This window comes from Aethalodelphis obliquidens, unplaced genomic scaffold (genome assembly GCF_003676395.1).
Source record: "Aethalodelphis obliquidens isolate GAN/ISIS:26980383/991018 unplaced genomic scaffold, ASM367639v1 scaffold16, whole genome shotgun sequence".
Taxonomy (NCBI): domain Eukaryota; kingdom Metazoa; phylum Chordata; class Mammalia; order Artiodactyla; family Delphinidae; genus Aethalodelphis; species Aethalodelphis obliquidens.
The window spans coordinates 12,482,396-12,503,650 of NW_020837960.1; the positions used below are offsets into that span (position 1 = coordinate 12,482,396).

A 21,255-nucleotide genomic window follows, 5' to 3' on the forward strand; every position below is an offset into this window, starting at 1 on the left:
GGAAGCAATCAAGATGTCCTTCAAAGATGAATGGATAAACAAACTGTGGTAAAACTATATGATGGAATCCCATTCAGTAATGAAAAGAAATATGTTATCAAGTCACAAAAAGACATTGTGTATCGCTAAATGAAGGAAACCAGCCTGAGAAGGCTAAAAACAAAACTACAGATTGCCAGAGGTGGGGAGGGGCGGGAAGGGAAGGATGAGTATAGGTGGAACACCATTTGTAGGCAGGTGAAACTATTCTGTATGACACTGTAATTATGATACATGACATTATGTATATGGCAAAACCTGTAGAACTGTATGACACGAGTGAACCCTAAAGTAAACTATGGATTTCAACTAATAATGATGCATCAGTATTAGTTCATTAATTGTAACAAAATACACCACACAAGATGTCAACAATAGAGCAAACTATGGTAAGAAAATTGTATAAATGGGGGGGGTCAGGGGGAGGACTGTACTTTCTGGTCGATTTTTCTGTAAAACTACTCTCAAAAAATGCATATTAAATCAAAAATCCCTTTTATCTACTTTAAACACTGAGGTTCTATGTGAAATTTTCCTGAGAATATGCATTCTTTTTGGCAAAGATATTTGACAATCAATGGTGTGATACAATTCTTTAGATTTTGATAAATCTTTTAAACCCCATTTTCATTGCTTGATTATGTGCCCTTGGGCAGGCATTGTAACCTCTGAGTTTCAGCATCTTTGTGTGTAAAATAAAAAATTACCTTTCTCATAGGTCAACCGGATCTAATGAGATAAATATATGTAAAGCACTTAGCAAAAGCTGCACAGAGTAGGCATGTAAATGGTTGTTCTTTTCCTTCTCCCTCATTTGTCCCCAAATTCTAACTCCGGTAAGGTAGAACACAACCTGTCTCAAACCAGTATTTCTCAAACAAAGGTACGCATACCCTAAAAGTACATGCAACCATTAAATAAACACCTTGTGTCTTCCTGGAGCTCAATTTAAAATCTGGGGGGGAAAAGCTATTTAACTGGTAACTTAAAACACTGTTATACCAAAACAACGTTGCTTGAGTATTTGCACTATATTTCAAGAAGCAACATAAGACTGTGCTTTCATTAGAATTTTGGTCACACTCTCAGACTTCCAGGGCCACTGCTCCCCCATCTTCAGCTGTTTGGGGTGTATCTCAAACTTCTCCACTGAAGCACTGACTTTCCTTTCTAGTTTTAATTATGTTACTAAACACAAGTTCATTTTCTTCTCAATGTCAGTGCCGTGTCAACAGTTTAGCTCCAAAGGGCCTGGCTCCTCTTAAATTACTAAGGACAACCTGAAAAATAACATTTTACATTACACAAGCCATTTAATATGGAATTTATAGTTATATGAGTCAAAATTAAGCAATAATTGAAATGAAGATGGTACTTCTTTGATTGCTTTCTCAAGGTCTTAGCTATTACCTTGAGTGAATTTTTTTCTTTTCCTCTGAACTGTGCACATTAGTCTGTACCGGCCTAATTTTTTGAAACAAAATTTTTTGTATATCACTATGTAACTCTTTTGTCCAAGAGAATCTCGTAAAATTAAGCACCTGACTGGCTAAATACGTAAGGATAAACAAAATGGTATGAGTCACAGGGCTAAACACAAGCTGAGCGTGTACTGTGTTGGTTCAGTGTCACACGTTAAGAAGAATAAACTGAAGCATGTTCAGAGACTGACAAAACTCTTAAGGATTTCAAAACCATGCTACATGAGTAAGAGCAAAAAAAAAATGGAGGTGTGCTTAATCTGTTGGGGGGGCGGGAAACTTGCGCTTGGAATTGATGGAGTATAACAGCCATCTTAAGATACCTGAAGACTATCATATTTGAAGGGCATCGACCCGCTCTACGTTGCCCAGCCCAGAACTAGGACTAACATGATGAGGCAATACTCTCTACGTTGCCCAGAACTAGGACTAACATGATGAGGCAATAAAGTACAGTTCAGTACAGATCTCTGAGCCTGGAGTCAAGAGACTTGAATCCTACAGCAGACCTTTAATAAACTATGTGATATTAGAAATACATGTATTGTTCCCAGATATCAATTATCTTGTATGTAAAATTTTACATACTTTATTTTACAGATAAGGATGCTAATCTAGCTAATTTCTAAGGTAATTTTCAAATAAAAAATGACATGGAAGCATATTCTGGGTCAACTTCTTACCATCAGAGCATCCCTGAACATGGAATCAGCTACCCCACTGATGTAGTGAGTGCTGTCACTAGATCATAGCAATATGATCATTTGCTCTGCATAAAGGCAAATGCAGAACAGACAGCAAACTATCTTAAATAAAAGCCAAATGTCCACGAGCTGATGTCCTTATAAAAAGAATCAAAAAGATAGGATGGAAGGTTACTGTTTTCTATACTGCCATCTATTGAGTAAATTATACTAGTAATTCTAGAAAAAAAATTCTAAATCATTTTTTTAGCTCACCTGTACTGAATACTGCATTTTCCTTTGTTTCTAGATATACTACATATTATGCTAACACTTGATTCTTTGAACCTATTTAATATACCTTACAGAACAACAGTATAACTTTCTTGTCTGAACAACTTTATATACTAGCCAACAATATTATTTCTTAATCCTTAATATAACAGATTCCCGAATTACAGTGTAAGTGAATGTTTATAAAACTCTAATTTCTCAAACCGAAGTTAAAATTACTCAGTACAGCTACTGTTTTCTAAATTCTAGGTTTCATTGAACAAAAACAGGCAGACACAGCAAACATGAAGCCAGGCAATAACCTCAAGGAATCTGTACTCAACTTTCCATTCGAAGTACAATATTTTAACAGTTCTCAGGGCTTAAGAAATACTAAATTAAACATTACGAGAGCAAGGGTAGGAGATGCCATGGGATATATTCAGGCCAGGTACCAAAAGGGTACAACATCTGCAGATATTTGTTTCTAAATGCACTCCAAAGTCATGCAAAAACAAATCTGTGGTTTATCCATTGCTCTTCTCTGAGATTCTTAAGAAAAATTATCTTCCTAATTCTACATCTGTCTGAAAATCAAAGGATATCTGTTGTAGTTTACTTTATCATCAGACATTGCACTGAACACATTTTGAACACTTTTTCTACCTATGCCATACCTTACCTCTTGAGTAGAGATCCCTTTGATCGTAATTCCTGAAAACTCCGATGCGCCCTTCATAGTTCCCTAGCGTTTTTTTACTGCAGTGATCTTATTACCTTAGATGTACATTTAGTGGGAAAAAACTTTAAAGAGCACCTATGTGCTTATTTTGGAAACACAAATCTTTCACATTTCAGGACTGCGTTAATGTGAATTTTTTTAAATGGGAAATAAAAACACCTGAATTTTAAAAAAATCAAGAAATCGCTTAGGACATCTAGGCACTGACATTTTGCTCAATTGTTTCAATACAGCAAAATACAGTAAGATCTGTGCACATATTTAACAATAAGCTACAAGGTCAGTACTTTGCAGTCACACTGCTTATGTTACCTTTACCTTTTTTTAAAACAGAAGCTATGTTAAAAAAAACTGTTTCCTCACTAAAGAACAAAACAAAACTTTTTCCTATAGCTAATTCCATGAATCATGGTGAAACAATAAGCCTACGTTCTTACACCTCGGAGATAAAGCCATGTTCAACATTCTGTAATGTTTTTATTTTGAAGCTATTGACAGTGTAGGGAAAAGTCCCTGTAATGAAAATTATTTAAAACTCTCATTTCACCATTATTTTTACAATATGTTTGAAATTTCCAGTGCAAGATTTTTATTTAACCCCCCAACCCTACCCTTCTATACACATACAGTTAAGACTTATAAATTTTTTGTATTCAAGGAAAATACAGCCTTCCATCTTCCATAGAAATGCATTATGTCTGTAAACCTTTTAATAGCTTTAAATCTAAAAACAAAATTTTATCCACACAATCTTTACTCATCTTTCCCAAACTTACCAGACTAATAAAGCCAAGAATTTTAGCTCCTCTCCCGCCACCACCCCCCACAAATACAGTAGCTATTCTAAATCATAATTTCCTTTTATAATTCTCATTTTTCAGAGTAATTTCTTCAGGGAGCCAAATTCTTTCATTTTAATCCGCAAATTGTCATTAATCAAACTTTTATTTCTTGCCTAGGACCCTATCATAATGTTCATTTTTAATTTTAGGAGTCCACTTCTTATGAGTTTTCTTCAAATCAAAAGGGAAATCTCCTCTTGCTTCTAGCAGACTCTGCATAGGAAAGGTAAATTGTTCCAGTGGCTTTGATTAAGTTTATGTAGATATAAAGACAAGAATCATTAAAACCCTATTTTATCCTTTTCCATGTTGTTTCGATAAGGTTAAAAGCAAGAGACTCTAAGATTTCCCCTCCTACAATTATTTGTTCAAGGAGAACATTAAAATATAAAACATTTTCTTCTCCTATTAACAGCACCCACAAATTGGGTAGCTCTCCAATCAGCCGTTATTTTCAAATATTCTTTTTCTGAATAGAGGAACTGTCTTTTGTATGCTATTTTGTGAGGGTCTTTGTTTATCAAGATCTCACTTTAAAAGATGTGACCATATTACTCCTGATATTTATGATATTAGCTCAAGAGTTTTAATGGTTTGCAAAACTGGCATATAAAAACGGCATCTAAAACAATCCAATTCTGGAAACAAAGCTAAGATGAAGCTAATCAGGAAAATGCAAAAATAGACTAAATAAATCACCTATTTCCTACATTTGGCACTGGGTGACCCAATGAGAATCATTTTAATTCAACAGTTTAAAATAATTTTTTTTCTCAAAAGAGTTCAACATATACAAGGATAGGATATATATTCAGAAATACTTAAGAGGAAGACACATAAAATTAAAATACACTTAAAAATACTGTTGTAGTTTCCATTTTCTACTCCTGAAAGAAAAATAAGCCATTTATCAGTAAGTGCATTTTTTTATGGAGAAAATATTTATTAGTTTTTCAAATGATCACATAATACAAATATTACACAATTAGTCATTCTAGAAAAAAATTAGCTTATAGTAATATCCATAAAATAAACACTGAAAAATATAGGATTGCATATTGTGACACGAAATATTTAAAAATCTGAAAGGAAAATGTATCAAAATAGAAGTTTAAACACATCAGTTCACATCAATATACATCAAGTTTCACTTTTAAATAGCTTTTAGTGGCATGAGATGAATAGAAATGCACTTCATTTCTTTTGCACACTTTAAGGAACAAAGCTAAAATTTAATCAAAGCATGAGATTAATGGGATTAAGAGTTTAAATCACTTCTTCAAAACTGAAACAAAAGGCTAATAACCTCACAGGCCATAAACTCGTTTGTACTGTGGTTCAAAGAGTTCAACTAAATTTCCAAGCAAATCTCACTTTCAGTTCCCTGAGTTCTTTCTAAAATGTTGAGTAGTTGTTTTTTAATTTATATGTGTTTGTAACAACTATCTTACTAACTTTTAACAGAAACAAATCAAGAGTAAAAAGCTGTAATTGTTTATGGGAATTCGGAGCTCTCTAGGGAAATTTTAGTTCAAATTGATCTTTTAAACTTACTTTTAAGTACTGTACATACAAAAGTTTATTTATAATAAATGAGGGGAAAACAGGCCTCACAAATAGCCGAGACGACTAAAGGCCAGGTTATAGTCTAGCAAATGTGGGTTTCCAAAACCTTTAGGATTCCTAAGACATTTAGATGCTTCCATATTATTATCTCTAGAATTTCTATTCTTAAAATTTATACCAAATAAAACAAACTGGCAGCATTGCATAACTTTTAAAAACTTCTTTAACAGCTTTCGACTGACCAGTTAAATAGATACCAAAAGAGAAATAAAACATTTTGATCACTACCGCCATCAATTTATCGATAGTCTGGATAACTATCTTGCAACACTTATTCACACATAGAGGCTTATCCTACTACTACTAATTGCTTTTGCTCTATAAAATACCTCTTTTTTTTCAGTTATCATTCAACTTTAGAACGCCTGCAATGCAGAACGATACCTCAAGTTTAACAGGTATTTACTACTTTAGAAGACTGAACTCAAAGACGTCTCTACTCCTATGCTGGAATCTTTGTTGATTTGACAAATAAGAATAAGGCCCAAGACTAGAAAAAGTTAAAAAAGTGCATCCTAATATTAAAAGTAATTTGGGAATAATTAAGAAGTTCACCCTTTATATTTCCTAGTTCCTTTCAGTGTCAGGCAACAAAAGACAGTTTCATTATGATTTTTGGATCTCCCAGACTACTAGAAAATAAAGTCTGCCTGCTTCATTAAGGTGATTTTCAATCCCACAAATCTTTTAAGTGAAACAGATACAGAGAGCTGCTTTTTAAAGAAAGGTGTCTCTCATGCTTCCTCTATTTCAGTCTTCTGAATAAAAAGGAATTATTTTCATGGCCATGTAAAATTCCAATCTGAAAAAATTACGTCATTATTTGAGCCTTTCCGTTTCCAGACCAAGAGTACACCAGAGTAAATCTTAAAGTTTATCAATGGCAAGATCAGGTGGCTCTCTCATCCTTGTGTCTTCTACATATAATGCATGGCTCCGTTCACCACTGCCTTCCAAACTGCAGCTGCTGCATGTGTGACAGATATCATCCATGAAGGCTCTGCTAGAAGAGTTCCTTTTGCTGAAGTATGATGTTTACCAGTTGAAAGAAATCTGGGCAATTAGAGAACAAATAAACCGGTCTCCCATTATCAAGATACCTGGAGTCACAGAAGGGATCCACCAAGGAGAAATGAAAACCTGCCAAAGGCACCAACTTCACGTTCTACCCACTGTAGGTGATAAGAACTTCCTGGAATCAAATCCTACCCTTGGCATCAAAGAAACTAAGAGAAAACCATCTTAATGCCATGGGGAAAATCTAGGAAAAGGCTCTTTTGCCTTGTTATATCCTGAAACTCATATTCATTCGTATGTATCTTATTAAAGAATGAAGCCTAGACTTGACAGTAAAACCGTAATGGTACTATCATTGCATCTTGTTTAAAGATCTACTTAATTTGAAGTCCTAAAGTTCGAGGTAGGAAAAAGACCAAAAAGTTCTCACTAACAGGGTAGGATAACACCTGGACATCAGACTGTGTAAATTAGGAGAATTCAGATGCCCAGCTTGCCCAAAGACGAAATAAAGAAACTTCTTAAATACTGGAATATAAAAGAGCACTTAGTACACTAATACCAGTAAAGGCTAAAATGGGCAAATATTTCCTTTTAAAAATTCCTGTGGACTACACAGGCATTCACCAAATCAAGTACCCCCAAATCACCCACTGCTTTAGTTATCTGGAGAGAAAATTAAAATAAATTTTAGGTCTCTTTTCTGAACGGGCACTAGTTAGCATTCTTAGAAAAACAAACAGATTGCAGCCCCACTTGGTTCTTCTATGAACCCAAGGAGTTTAACAGTAGGATTAAATGGGCAATGGAAGGACACTCCAACCTATAAATAACCCGAGTAAATAATGGAAAGCACCCACTTGTTTATTAGCCTTTCCCAACTCTCTCCAGAAGCTGGATATTCTGCCTCCAAGGGTTCAGTGGAGAAAGTGGACCCCTGACGTCAAAAGCTCTCCGTGGTCTTGGCTGTATCTGTGGTTCTAGGATCACTCCTTGCACCTCTGGTAGGAGAGAAGCACTGAAATAGAGAGCTGAATATAGATTTAAGAAAAAATTCTTATTAAGAAATTACATTCTCTGGTCATTTGAGCTTGTAATGACTTATCCTCAGGATAAAAAGGAGCTACGTTTGGGCATACTTTCCTTAGTGCCTTCTTAATTTGAATTTTAGAAGTCTGTCACCACCAATGATTCATTCCTCAGTCACTATTAAGAAGGGACCTATCTTGGTCTAAGCCGTAACATGTTCTGTGACAAACCACCCAACTTCAAGTGGAAGACCAAATCCAAAAATGATCAATTAGGACTGGAAAACAAGATCAGTTGTCTTAAAGGGACAGGGAAAGGCACTCGACCTCAGATATATCAAGGAAGTCCCAATTAACTCTTCTGTCAAAGAGAAGAAGACGGATTGCAAAGTAGAAACAGAATAATCAAGCATATTAACGGGAATACCACTAAACCTTGGGAATTGTCTAAGAAGCTGGATTTGTTCTCAGTTTTTAAGTTTTCAGTAATTTAAAGAGTTAATCAGACTACAGTCCCATATTATAGCAATATAAAACGAAACCTGAATTTTATCAAGCTATGACTACTGTCACTGAAAAAGGTTTATTCTTCAAGCACTCATATTTAAAAGCGGGAGGGCAGAATTGCGGATACAGGCAATACAGACTAAAAATCTTTTTTCAAACATATGATCATTTGGTTTGGGGTCCAGAAGGACCAGGAAATAATCATTAATGGCTACAATGCAGAAACTTAGCAGTAAGATATACCCAAATAACAGATGATGATAAAGATACTGGAAAATAGTTTACTTTATTATAGAGATTAGGTAACTAAGAGAAGGAAGTTCAAAGGACACAGCATCTCAGCAAGGAAAAGCTGAAAGGAGAATAAGACAGACAGATAGGTATTTAAAGTTACAGGGACTGCAGGATAAATTTTAACCGTAGAAAACAGATCAATTATACTTTGTGGTACAGAGTGATACATGAGTATTAAATTTCAGATCTCACTCTAAACAGAAGGGTGCTGCGTATTCCTGCTGGATGGAACACAGGCAGTCACACTATGCGACTTCAGGGACATGTTATATTTGGGGATAAATTAAGAAAAAATGCTATCAAATAATGTCTCTCTCACACCAACTGGTCATCACAAGGGTTCCTTACCTGTTAGTGGAACGAGGATTGTGCTCTCCTGTTCTCTGTCAATCAACCAACAAAGGTTATAGTCTCAGCACTAAGAAGGTGGCAACCAACCAAAGTTAGTTTTTAATGCCTTCATTTCCTCCTGGCTCTGCCAGCCAGTTTGGAAATATGCCAGCAGCTGAAAAGGAATGGTTATTCCATTACCTAACAACAGTTAGACTAAATGTTTTTTTTTTTTTTTAATGCCTGAAGATGAAGGAATGAGCTAATAACCCTTCTGTACTTTAGGAATATATTCAAGTCTCTACAAGTGAAAAATGTAAACAGTTTGGACTAAGAAAAGAAAACCTACAAATTTAACCATCAAATCTGTAATTTCCAGAATTTAAGCAAAGCAATGAAAAAACAAATCTAAAGAAGGCAAGGGGGTGAAACTGCCATCCAACATGAGGTACCAAACAAATAACTACAAAAGCTATGAGCCTACGTGGAGCTATTTTCCACTGTAAGTTTCCAACAGATTTTAAATCCTGAAGTCTTTAAACAGTATTCTGCAGTAGAATCACATTGAGTAGGAACATGAGGGACGGCAAGAGGAAAGGAGCACAAAAAGGAAAAAGATCTGAATACTGAATGTCTCAAGAAATACAATCTAACTAGGTACTTGCAAGGGTCCAAAACTCACAAATCGAATAGCAGAGTATTCCACAGCTGGAGTTCTTAAGAGGTGGCTTTTTAACAGATGAGAAAGAGCTTAAAATTGATACATCAGAGCTATTTTATTTATTTTCATTGGACCTATACAGTGGAAACAGGTGCTACAAAAGTGCTTTTAAAATTATTAAACAATCATCCTCCAGCCTTTTCTAATCAATTTTCTTGACAAATCATTCTTTTTCATATCTAATAATATTTCAATATAAACCGTGAAAATTATTAAAGACTCCCAAATGAACGAGATCTAAGTAAAACTTAACTACTTTGATTAAGATACAGTTTAAAATATATTCAGAAACTATAAACAAGATATGATTTTCCAAATTTCCCAGTTTTCCTTCATTTCTTAAATACTAATTAGTAACAATATATCTGATTGAAAATACAGGCAAAAGGGGAGCATTCCATTATGGAACAGAATTATTTGGTAATTTAAGTTCAGAAGCCCACTTCACTTTGAAAATGAAAAACAACTCCCAAGAAATCGTATCTTGCTCAGATTAATAATGGTCTAAGTTTACAATTTCTCCTTCAGTAGGAGCTCCAAACCCTTGACTTATTTACCAGACCCCACAGAGTATATAAATTAAAAATGCAACAAACTTAGATTTAAAAAAAAGTCCTTAGGTTAGGTTATAGGGTAAGTTAAATATGAGAGTTGGCTGAAGAAATAATAGATCCACTTATAAACTTCTCCCAAGTCAGATTACTTTCAGGATATAACTTCTTTGCTCTGCCTGAAGTATGCCAAAACTTGTGGATTCAACATATTCATACTCAAAAAAAAAATTAAACAAATTTCCCTAAATAGAAATTATTTTGAATCATTGAGGACAGCTGCAACTCTCTTGCTTCAGGAGTTAATAATCTATGAAGACTGTGGATTAGTGTATCATATCACTTATGCAGAAAAATGTAAAGGCACTTTCAAAATGAGATCATTATTCAAACAAAAAAGGACAGCCTTTGCAAGACTACTACTGATGGAGGCTCACAAGAATGACGTAGTAGGACCTACCCTAATTCTGTTTCAGTATACAGCATTCTTCTATGTGATGTTTCAAGAGGGAAAAAAGAAATTACTCCACTGCAGGGCTTGCATTTCAACCACTAAAGAAGAAATTCCAAACCAAAGCTAATAAAATCAGCAATGCTGAAATGCCACAAAGGAACTCAAACAAGGTGTTAGAAGGTCTATTCATCTATGATTTTAATATTTTCCATTAATACTTAAAAGTTTAAAGATTCTTACTGAAAATCAAGTCACATTCAAATCAGAAACAATCTAAGTATTTTATATATAAATACCACTCTGAGAAATTCTCCCAAAATGTACAAACTAGACTATTTGCAATATTTGTTCTCAATACTAAATTACTAAATGAGCATATACTGTTTATTACTTTTAAGCGTTTCTAATATCAATGAAAGAGGGAAAGCTACACCTGATCATTTTTAAGCAATGAAATTGAAGGTAACACATTTCTACAAAGACTATGATTTCTATTCACTTGTGTTATAGAAGACCAATCTGAAGTCGGAATTATTAAGTTATAGATTTACAGATTATTTATAAAACAAAACATTCTACTACTCTAAACTGGGAGCAGGACACAGTAATACCTTTTTCTTATTCACCTTTTATCATTCACTGTTACCAGTTGTAAGGCACTTCTAAAAAGAATAAGAATTTCCCACAAATCCCTCCAAGTGTCCAGATCAGCCCCAGATGGCATTAAGAAGAAAATGAAAGAACATCCTTAAGAGAAGCAGTGAGTCTTTGCATCTCCAGCCCCTAGACTATACACCGAATTAAATAAATTCAGTAAACGTTTTACAAATGAACGAAGTCTACCGGTCAAGAAACAAAAAGTAAGCAGAATTTTGTCAAGTGGCTGGTATCTAAAGTTAAACTTTCTTATCCTAAAGGAAATAAAAACTATTGAAAGTGTATTAGTTCCATGGATTCTCTTTTGGGGCCCATCAGCTTCTAGGATTAATTTCTAAATATGATCAACAGAAACGTCAACGGTATTATCCTGAGGTGACACAAATTTTAGCTAAATTACAACACCCGTTACAGATTTTCTAATGTTCTTTTCCAGACCTAAAATTAGTAAAAAACAAAAAACCAAACCGGATATTGCCAGAACACCCAATTTCAATTTTTCAATTTTAAAAAGTGAGAGATCTTGTCAAAAAGCAGACAGACAAACAAAGCCCAGTTTGCTCAGAATTAGTTAGCCACGGTATGGTACTGACTCTGGAGGAAAAGGCTCTATCTAAACCAGAACCTTGTATATATTGTCAAACGGGATACACCTTATAAACACTAAAATAAGGAAGAAAGCCTGGAACTTTAAGGAATGCACAGCATGGAAAGCAATTACCTAACAGAGAAGAAAGTTGTAATGAAAGTGAAAAACCCTATTAGATTGTTTTAAGAAATCAATATCTAACCAAATTCCAAGATTTACCAATATATTTTCTCTTCATCCTTTTGGAAAAGATACTATCCCGAAATGTTACTGGGATTCAAGTTACTCCACTAGGTTTAAATGTCAAGTGTTTGTTCAAAGATAGAAAAGAAAAAAATAGCTAATCCTGGGCTTCCCTGGTGGCACAGTGGTTGAGAGTCTGCCTGCCGATGCAGGGGACACGGGTTCGTGCCCCGGTCCGGGAAGATCCCACATGCCGCGGAGCGGCTGGGCCCATGAGCCATGGCCGCTGAGCCTGCGCGTCTGGAGCCTGTGCTCCGCAACGGGAGAGGCCACAACAGTGAGAGGCACGCATACAGCAAAAAAAAAAAAAATAGCTAATCCAATTATGTCCTCATGTTCCACTGACTATAAGATGAGGAAGTAAAACAGGTAAAAAAAAGAAAATGCACAATACATTTTTAGAGTAGTTAATGCTCTATAGAATAAAAGATAAAAGGCAATCATAAAAATATATATCGACTATAAAAAAAATTCAGAATCAAGTTGCCTTTAAAAAGGCAACTTCAGGGTCAAGATGACTAAACACAGAAACATTTAAATTGACCACTGCCTCCTTTGAATGAAAAAGGCTCTGTTCTTTGAAACAAAGAAAACCTTAGTGAACATAATTTTATGTTAAAATTAGTGGAAGTATTTTGAGGAACAGTATTTACACAGTCTTAAAATATCTCCCCAAAGACACTTATCATTTACAAAGGGAAAAAGAGTAAATCAACAGTGTAGACACCTGGTAGTCACCTCCTTAACCAAATCATCTTTTATCGCCACCAGTAATGGGACAAATCGATATCATGTAACTCCTGATATAATGTACTGACACAGACATAACATCATTTCAGTGGAATCTTTTCCAAAAATATATAATTCTCAATCTGACCAAGAGAGAACATCAGACACACAAGTTCAGTAATATTCAAACTAGCTAGTACTCTTCAAAATTGTCAAGGTTACAAAAGGCAAAGAGAATGAAGAACTAGCCCAGATTGAAGGAGACTAAAGAGACATGACAATTAAGTACACTGTAAAATTCTAGATAGGATCCTGGACCAAAAAAGGGTGATTTAATGGACAATGGTCAAAATGCAAATAAGCTTACAGATTGGTTAGTATTAATGTTAACTCCTGATTTCTATATTTCTTCTATGAATATTAGGAAAAGCTGGGTGAAGGTATACGGGGACTCTATGTACTATTTTCGCAACGTTTTGTTAAGTCTAAATTTATTTTAAAATAAAGTTAAAAATACAAAACAAAAGGTTCTGAATATGTGACATACCTATGGAATGTTCACTGAGAAGAAATATAAATCTACAATTTTTATTGATAGAAAGTTCACTCTGATCTTTCTTTAAAAACTAATTCTAGTGGAAATGACAGCATTATGTTCTGTACTAATATCAGAAAAGTAATCAGATGGTGACAGTCTTGCTTATGCTTTTGTTTTTGCGGTACGCAGGCCTCTCACTGTTGTGGCCTCTCCCGTTGCAGAGCACAGGTTCCGGACGCGCAGGCTCAGCGGCCATGGCTCACGGGCCTAGCCGCTCCGCGGCATGTGGGATCTTCCCGGACCGAGGCACGAACCCGTGTCCCCTGCATCGGCAGGCGGACTCTCAACCACTGCGCCACCAGGGAAGCCCATGCTTATGCTTTTTAATTTCTTTGATAAATAGTTCTCTATACAGAGAACTTTGATTCAGAAGAAAGTATGAGAGATCAAAAAATATCTTCTCTCCTACAAAGAGAAAAACTGAATTATGTTTATGTTAAACTAGAGTGGAAATTAACTTTAGACTAAAGCAAACATATAATGGAGTAAGTAGCTTAAAAAGTCTTCAAATTTAAATTACCATGTATGTATACACACTACTATGTGCAAAATAGCTAGCTAGTGGGAACCTGCTGTATAGCACAGGGAGCTCAGCTCAGTGTTCCGTGGTGACCTAGATGGGGGGGATTGGCGGGGTTGGGAGGGGTCGGGGGTCCAACAGGGAGGGGACAGATGTGTACATATAGCTGATTCACACTGCTGTACAGCAGAAACTAACACACCATTGTAAAGCAACTATACTCCAATAAAAAAATAAAAATAAATTACCATGTATGAATTTTTATTCCCGCATAATAAAAATGGAAGGAATAAAATTTTCTGCTCATTTTCCCTAAAAACTTCCATAAGAAACAATGTATAGCACCATAAATATCCCTCTAACATTTTTTTGCTAAAAGTCAAATTATAAAACTCCCAAATAATATACCTTCACTTATAAAATCAGTTACAATATTCATACATAAACTTTTGTTTAATTTTGTTAACATTTATTGAGAGCTTAGTATACAGCAATATATTATGCATTTTATATATATATATCTTCATTCGATCCTCACAATAACTCAATGACATACACAGTACAATCATCACAGTTTTACCGATAAGGAAACTAAGGCACAAAGTAGTAAAGTAACTCGGCTAAGATCACACACCTAGTAGGCTGTAGAGCAGGAAACTGAAAAACCAGTTTGTCTCCAAGATCCTCAGTTTTCACTGATTTTATACTTTTCCAAATCATATTATTTTGATTAACAATTATTTTCTTTCAAAATACTTAGCATATGATAAAATGCTAGATTAAATGTTTTAAGTAGAATTCTGAAATTCTCTCCCTCTATTTCATTTAAACATAGATCAGTTGACAGTTATTTGCTTTGCCATTTCTGTCAACCCAGGAAAGTTTGACAAGGCAATAAGAGTTAGAAATAAAATACGGCAAAACTCAATATCAACAACATAAATATCTAGGAACAACAGATGTTTCTATTGAAACTGAAAGACCTGTATCTAAAACTTCGTTGAAAAGGTAATCCAAAATTCCTCTCATCTTTAAAGTATCTACAAAAAAGCAAAATGCAGAATTTTAATTTCTAGTTCATATGTCACATATCTATTGACCTGCCTAACAAATAAATATATAGGATACTCTCTTAAATGTATAAAAATCTCAGAGTTTAATGAGTTCAATTACCTTAATGTACTTTAAAAATTATATAAAATTCTATAATTTAAGTCATCATTTCTGTTACAAGCATGATTAGAATAATGATCTAGCAATAACAAATTGCATTTTATTCTCTACTAATTCAGAGCTCAATTCTGCTACCCAGAGAACAGTCTTCAGTTTGTCACTGAGTGTATAATATTCAGTATGGACGCTGTAGTTGTCCTCAATTTTAATATATTTTAAATATTATTTACAGATAGCTTTCACTATATCTACTCAAATTCTTCTGTACACAAAGACAAAATCAAAGGAAGGTCACTCCCTTCTTCATCCCAACCTGAGTCTAATAAAAATCAATATAAATACACTCATCTCAATGGAAGTATGGTATCAGAAGCACTCAGCACTTTATACAAGAACAGGATGCTTTCAAATTCTTTATCAATAAAATGGGGTAGGCTTTTGAAAAGACAGGACAAATATCTAATTACAAATAACACCTTTAATCTACCCTATTCTAAGTTATATAACTTGTCTGGCCATTGAGCCTGCAGTGACAAAAAGAAAGTCATAAGGCCAACACATCCATAAGTCTTAGAGAGAGGGCATCCTGAACTTCAGGGCCCAGGTCAGTAAACCATCAGAAACTAAGAAAGCCTGTGTTTGTCAAATACTCATCAGGTAGTTAATATCTACACAGTAATGAAACTACAAACCAGAAAAATAAAAAATGCCTAACCTGATATGCTATACACTAAATTTAAATCCTGGAACAAACCTTTAATCCTGGTATTTTACCAACCATTCACAGCTTTCACAGCCGATTCTACTTTCCAAACATTTTGTAAATAAGATTTACAGTCACAATCCAGGTCTTGAAAAGGAAAATACTGCCAAAAAGAATATGGTGAAAAGGTACGAAGGGAAAAGAATATCACCACCATCAATAATCAACAATTTAAGAAATATGATTTGATATAAAACAGATACATGAAGTTTAGTTAACACTGTATGGGCTATCAACACAACTTTGCAAAGCCATCACAGATCTTGGGTTAAGGCCTTGAAAGTGCCACTGCTACCAGAACTCAAGTTTTCAGTTCAGCAAGTGAGAAAACGACAAATGTGGACATACCTCCTCGAAGAAATGAAATTCATGTATATTCCTTCACATGTTTTAATAAAGCACTCCTTTAAATTTTACTCAGAATACCAGATTACAGTATTTCTGAGTAGGAAAAAAACCTTTTTCTGTTCTTCCTTCAAAACTTGAATCAAATCTCTGATACTGCCGAACGCAGCTAGTATTAATACTCTAAAAGTTCTGACTTCCTGCAGTTTTATGGTGGTCTATCTTCAAAGACATTCCCAAAAGAGCCAAAAAGACCTTAATCTACTAATACATCTTCAGGAACATCTCCAATACCCATTCTTTTCACTCCTTTGACAAATCCTTTTAGTCCCCAGAAGACTTCAATTATTCTCAGAATTTGACATCCCTTTCGGTACTCCTTTCTTATTCCATTGCTCAAATAAGTGTAACATGGGAAATGGATAAATGGGAGATGAGACTGTTTAATTGGCTCCTTTGTTAGCAATGTCAAGCTTTAACTCTAAAGCATAAGAAAAACAAAGTTAGTAAAATTTCTATATTTTACTAATGAAAGCATAGAACCAATTCTGATTAGCTTCCCTATCTTTGAATGTTTATGGAGTTAACTAGATTTCCCCCAGGAATATAGTAAACTCGTATGAAGGCCATCCCTAAGATCTGCAAACCATTCACAATGACAGGGCCAATTAAATGAGGCTGCAAATATGTCAGTGCTATACTTCTCAAAATATGTTCTTAAACTTCTGCCAGATGGTATATACTTGGTATATACTTTCACATGACAATTATATTTTTATTTCTAAAATAAATCAAATACTTACAGAAAAGAGGGTGGTATAGCAGAAAAAGAACTGTTCACGTAGAATAATAAATGTAGAGATGGGATCCAGTTGAGGCCTGCCATCACTTAGCTATATGACCCAGAATATTCTCACATATAAAATGAAGCAGATCAATATTTCCCGAAGTGTATTCCAAAACACACTGGGTCTATAGGACATTAACAGGTGCTGTATGTTCAAAGGAGTTGGAGTCAATAAGTAAAACTGTCTCCCTTCTGCAGAATTTCTCAATCTTCAATAAACTAAAATGCAATGTCCATCTCTAAGATGTGTAAGTCAAAAAGCATTCCCCCAAATTCTTGGGCTCTAGAACTTTTTTTTTTTTTTACTTGAAGAACTAGTATTCCCAAAACACTAGTTTTGAAACTTTTAAACTAAATTTCAAAATCCAGTTCAATGAATCTTTGAAACTTAAAAAACAGGTACTGACTCATTATCTTATTTAAAATAAACTGATTAACTCCATTCATTCTAAGGATGTAAGTGTTCAATCCCATATGGGACCGAGCATGGAACAGATGGTCTTCAGGGCATTATGCCTGTCTAAAACAATCTTTACAATGAAAGAGTTTCAGAATCATTTGATTAGGGAAATGGTTGTATTCTGGAGTATCAACAAACTGCTACATGACACTACATTCCTTCTACATATTCCCTGCCCCCATTAAGAAAGAGGAAAGTGTGCTTTGTAACAACTTTTATTTCCGTAACTTTCAGAAGTTTGAAGCACTTCTCCAATAGTCAGATATAGTACTAGCATCCTGGGATTCAGCAAAAGAATTAATCCCTGATGCTTCCATCATATGTAATACATTCACTACGCTTCCATTACATGTAATACATTCACTACTCACCTTATGCATCTGGAATGGTGATACTATATACGTTATTCTTAAGAGAAATGAGAAAGTAGTCACTCTTTTCCTGTAGGCATTAATTCTCTTATGGAGCCCAAGGTGAGAAAGGCTACAACCAAAAATGTCACAAAGGCGCAGAATCACTTGTCTCGAAGGCTATAGTAGGGAGACAGTCTCTAAATATGTAGACAAGCTTTTAGTTTTAATTTACAGTGGGTAAGAAAGGAATGGAATCATTCTTATCCGGCACAATAAGAGCAGCCACCGTTTACAAAACTAAGAACTGAGCCAGGTGCATTACTTACTTCATCTCCTTTAATCCTCCCAACAACAGTGTAAGGATAGCTATTACTCCCATTTAACAGGTAAGGAAACTGGGCTTACACGTACATTTACAAAGGTCATACAATGAAGAGGTAGCATAAACAAGATCAGACGCCACATCTGATGCCAAGGCTAATGCTCATTAAACTCTACCTCATTATGCTCTATGCTCATTAGTCTACAGCCTAGATTAATCAACTTGTGTGAATAAAAGAGCTGTCATGCACATCACACACAGAACTAAGCATAATATAACTTGGGATATAATTCGGAAGATATACCAAGATCTTAGGATATTTCTTCAGGGTACTAGATAAAACTCTTTAAAACCAAAATCATGACTTTTTTTTCTTTGCATCCTTAGTACCTTTGCTCAGTGTTAACATACATAACAAGCATTTAATAAATATTTCTTAAATAAATAAACCAACACAATACCAAAAAAGAACAGAAATACTGTAAATGTAAAAAGTCTCCTGGGCTAACAGACAATGGCTTAACTAGTTTAGGTAATTTTTCTAAAATGCTTTATATAGCTAGATTTACAGATGGAGGCAACAAAACTGTTTAATAAATTATGACTATCACCAGATCCTCCTCCTTCCCTACCATCCCCTTTAATGGTCTTCTACTACCTTTCTATTTCTGTTTTTTTCTCCCCTATTCACGTTTTGAGCCTCTAACTCAGACCGTTGGCATCAATGGCATTTAGGTCACATATTCATAAGCCCAAATATAGCACAACTAGGTTTTTGTTAGGCCAATGTGTCTACTTGTTTTTGCTTTTGCATATTGGATCGATTTCTTAAAAAGCTAACTGAAGCTACTGGTAGATCCTCATGGGCTAAGAATCTGAATATGACGGGAAACATAACTAAACCTTTACATAAAGAAAAATCCCAAAGTGAGTCTGTTAGTTTGCCTATCCATTTCACAATGGTAACCTCACTTTAAAACACTCTCTCTTCAGTGTGACCGCCTCATGGATTGGGAAGAGTGGCAGATTTTTTTTAGGCTGTTGAAAGCATGTCAATAAGTAAAATGTCTAGAAATGCAATCAACTGTACAAGATGTGAAAATTACTGACTTTCAGCAGCTTTTCGCTATTTCATCTTACTGGAAAGTAAAATTATGGAACATGTGAGTAAGATTTATACTACATTACTATTAAATGATTAATTAAGCTACTATATCCTTTAAGATAAATCTTTACTGTTAACTACAATTCAAAAAAAATTCCAATTGCTTCTTTCTTTAGTTCCAATGTTTGTAAATCAGGAAAAATATAATAGAAATTAAGGAAAGTAGCTTTATAAAAACTTTGAATTAACACGTAATACAATTGTCTTAGATTTAAAAAAAATACACTTCCCCTTCTAAGTTAATGAGCGAAAAGACTAGATAAATCCTGTTTTTCAACTTAATATAAAAACCTTCATGTAAATTAGCATTTTCTTGTTCCAGTAATAAGCATGTGATGTGAATCTAAGCTGTAACTGTACAGAACTAAAGATCTGAGTCACAATGTGCTATTATGATTGAAGTGATTAAAGTGAGTTTTCTACTTTAAAAAGTACTGTAATGTAATTTGATCACATGAAACAAAAAAATAACCTAAGTATCAACAGCTTGTAACACTTAAAGCTCAGAGACCAATGGAAGGCTACCAGTCTGATTTATTGAAATGTTCATGTCATAAAACTTTATCTCTATATCAATTTATTATTCAGAAATTGATGCCACTTAAGCAGATTTCCCAAATTAAAAGTTTATTCTTCAGCAAAAACTTGGAAAGTTTAATCATTCTGAATAGAAAACGTATCGAGAAAAAAATAACTAAATTCAGATTGCGAGGATCATCAACAGGAGCACCAAGCCGCTGCACCACAGTGAGGAACCAACGAGAAGTGTCTAAGGCCAAACGGCTCCATGCTCGCAGGCTAAGGACTGTTGTTTACAGTTGTCCACTGTCACCTCTTGCTGCTTATCAGTGGGCCATGGCAACCTCCAAAGTGCTTCAGAATACAGTCACTGCTCGGTATCCACGGGGAAATCGGTTCCAGGACCACCTGTGGATACCAAATCCACAGCAGTATCAATACTACTGGCCCTTCCCATCTGTGGATTCCGCATCCTCAGATTCAACCGACCAGAGAATGGTTGAATCCATGGACGCAGAACCCACGGATACAGAGAGCCGAGTGGTACAAGCTTTGGAATCAAATCACCTAGTAGAATACTAGCTCCATCACTTAGTAGTTACGTGACCAAGCTACTTGACAATATTTCACCCACGGTAATATATCAGCCAGTAATACACTGAAAGAAATCTTAGAATCATCTGTCGTATAATCCTCAGGCTCCCAATGAATTTATCATCAATTTTATACAAATTTACAAAAAAGAAGAGTTAAAGAGGTTGCTAACCCAAATATTATTTACCTTCAATAAGCATTAAATATACTTGTTCCTAAAAGGATTGGGATGCAGTTTCGTGGTTTATTATTATGGGATTCAAGAATGGAGGCAGAAAACTAGTTATGATACCTAGTTTGGACTTACCCTACCCTCCTCATTCTGGATCCACCCTTCCTCCCCAGAACCTCAAAATATGTAAAATTCCTCATAATAAAATATATCCAGTGTACAAACATATAAATCCTGATGTCATATGAGAGAATAACTGGCAAATAATGTTTGGTAGATCCCCAAAGAGGAGAATAACACAATGAAGATAAAGAACAGCTTAGGAATCAGTCCAATCCCTTATTTCAAAATTCTGTGATATTATGGAACCTCCACCAAAGACAAGACACGGCACCATGCTTGACTCTGAAAGAGAAGTTAAGACAAACTGTACAGTGATCAAGCCTTTTAAAACAGGAAGAGAAGGAACGACCCAGACATGTGATGGCTCATTGGCACATGATCAGTGGACAGCACTATAGCCAAAACCAGGCATTCACTCAATTCGCCTCACCACGCTGCACCCAAAACAATACACTTGAAGAAACAAAAACCAAGCAAAAACGGTAACTACAAAGC

The 21,255-nt window shown here is 34.9% G+C and overlaps 1 protein-coding gene across 5 annotated transcripts in view; it reads right to left on the reverse strand.

Annotated features, from left to right (window-relative positions):
• TSC22D1 (TSC22 domain family member 1) overlaps positions 1 to 21,255 on the reverse strand; it is a 135,933-nt gene that overhangs the window by 96,428 nt on the left and 18,250 nt on the right. The window contains exons 2-3 of one of the 5 annotated variants that reach the window (XR_003434739.1): positions 7,564 to 7,734; positions 5,280 to 6,739 (exon numbers count right to left, since the gene is read on the reverse strand). The exons of 1 other annotated variant lie outside the window; for it this stretch is intronic. Coding sequence is in view for 2 of the 4 variants with exons in the window: in XM_027116214.1 (XP_026972015.1) it covers positions 7,571 to 7,721 (151 nt within the window). In the remaining 2 variants the exon portion in view is untranslated. Of the gene's footprint in view, positions 1 to 5,279; positions 6,740 to 7,563; positions 7,735 to 8,880; positions 9,038 to 19,958; positions 20,280 to 21,255 lie in introns of those variants that run through there. 3 more of the 5 variants (XM_027116214.1, XR_003434740.1, XM_027116215.1) reach the window with 3 other exon arrangements.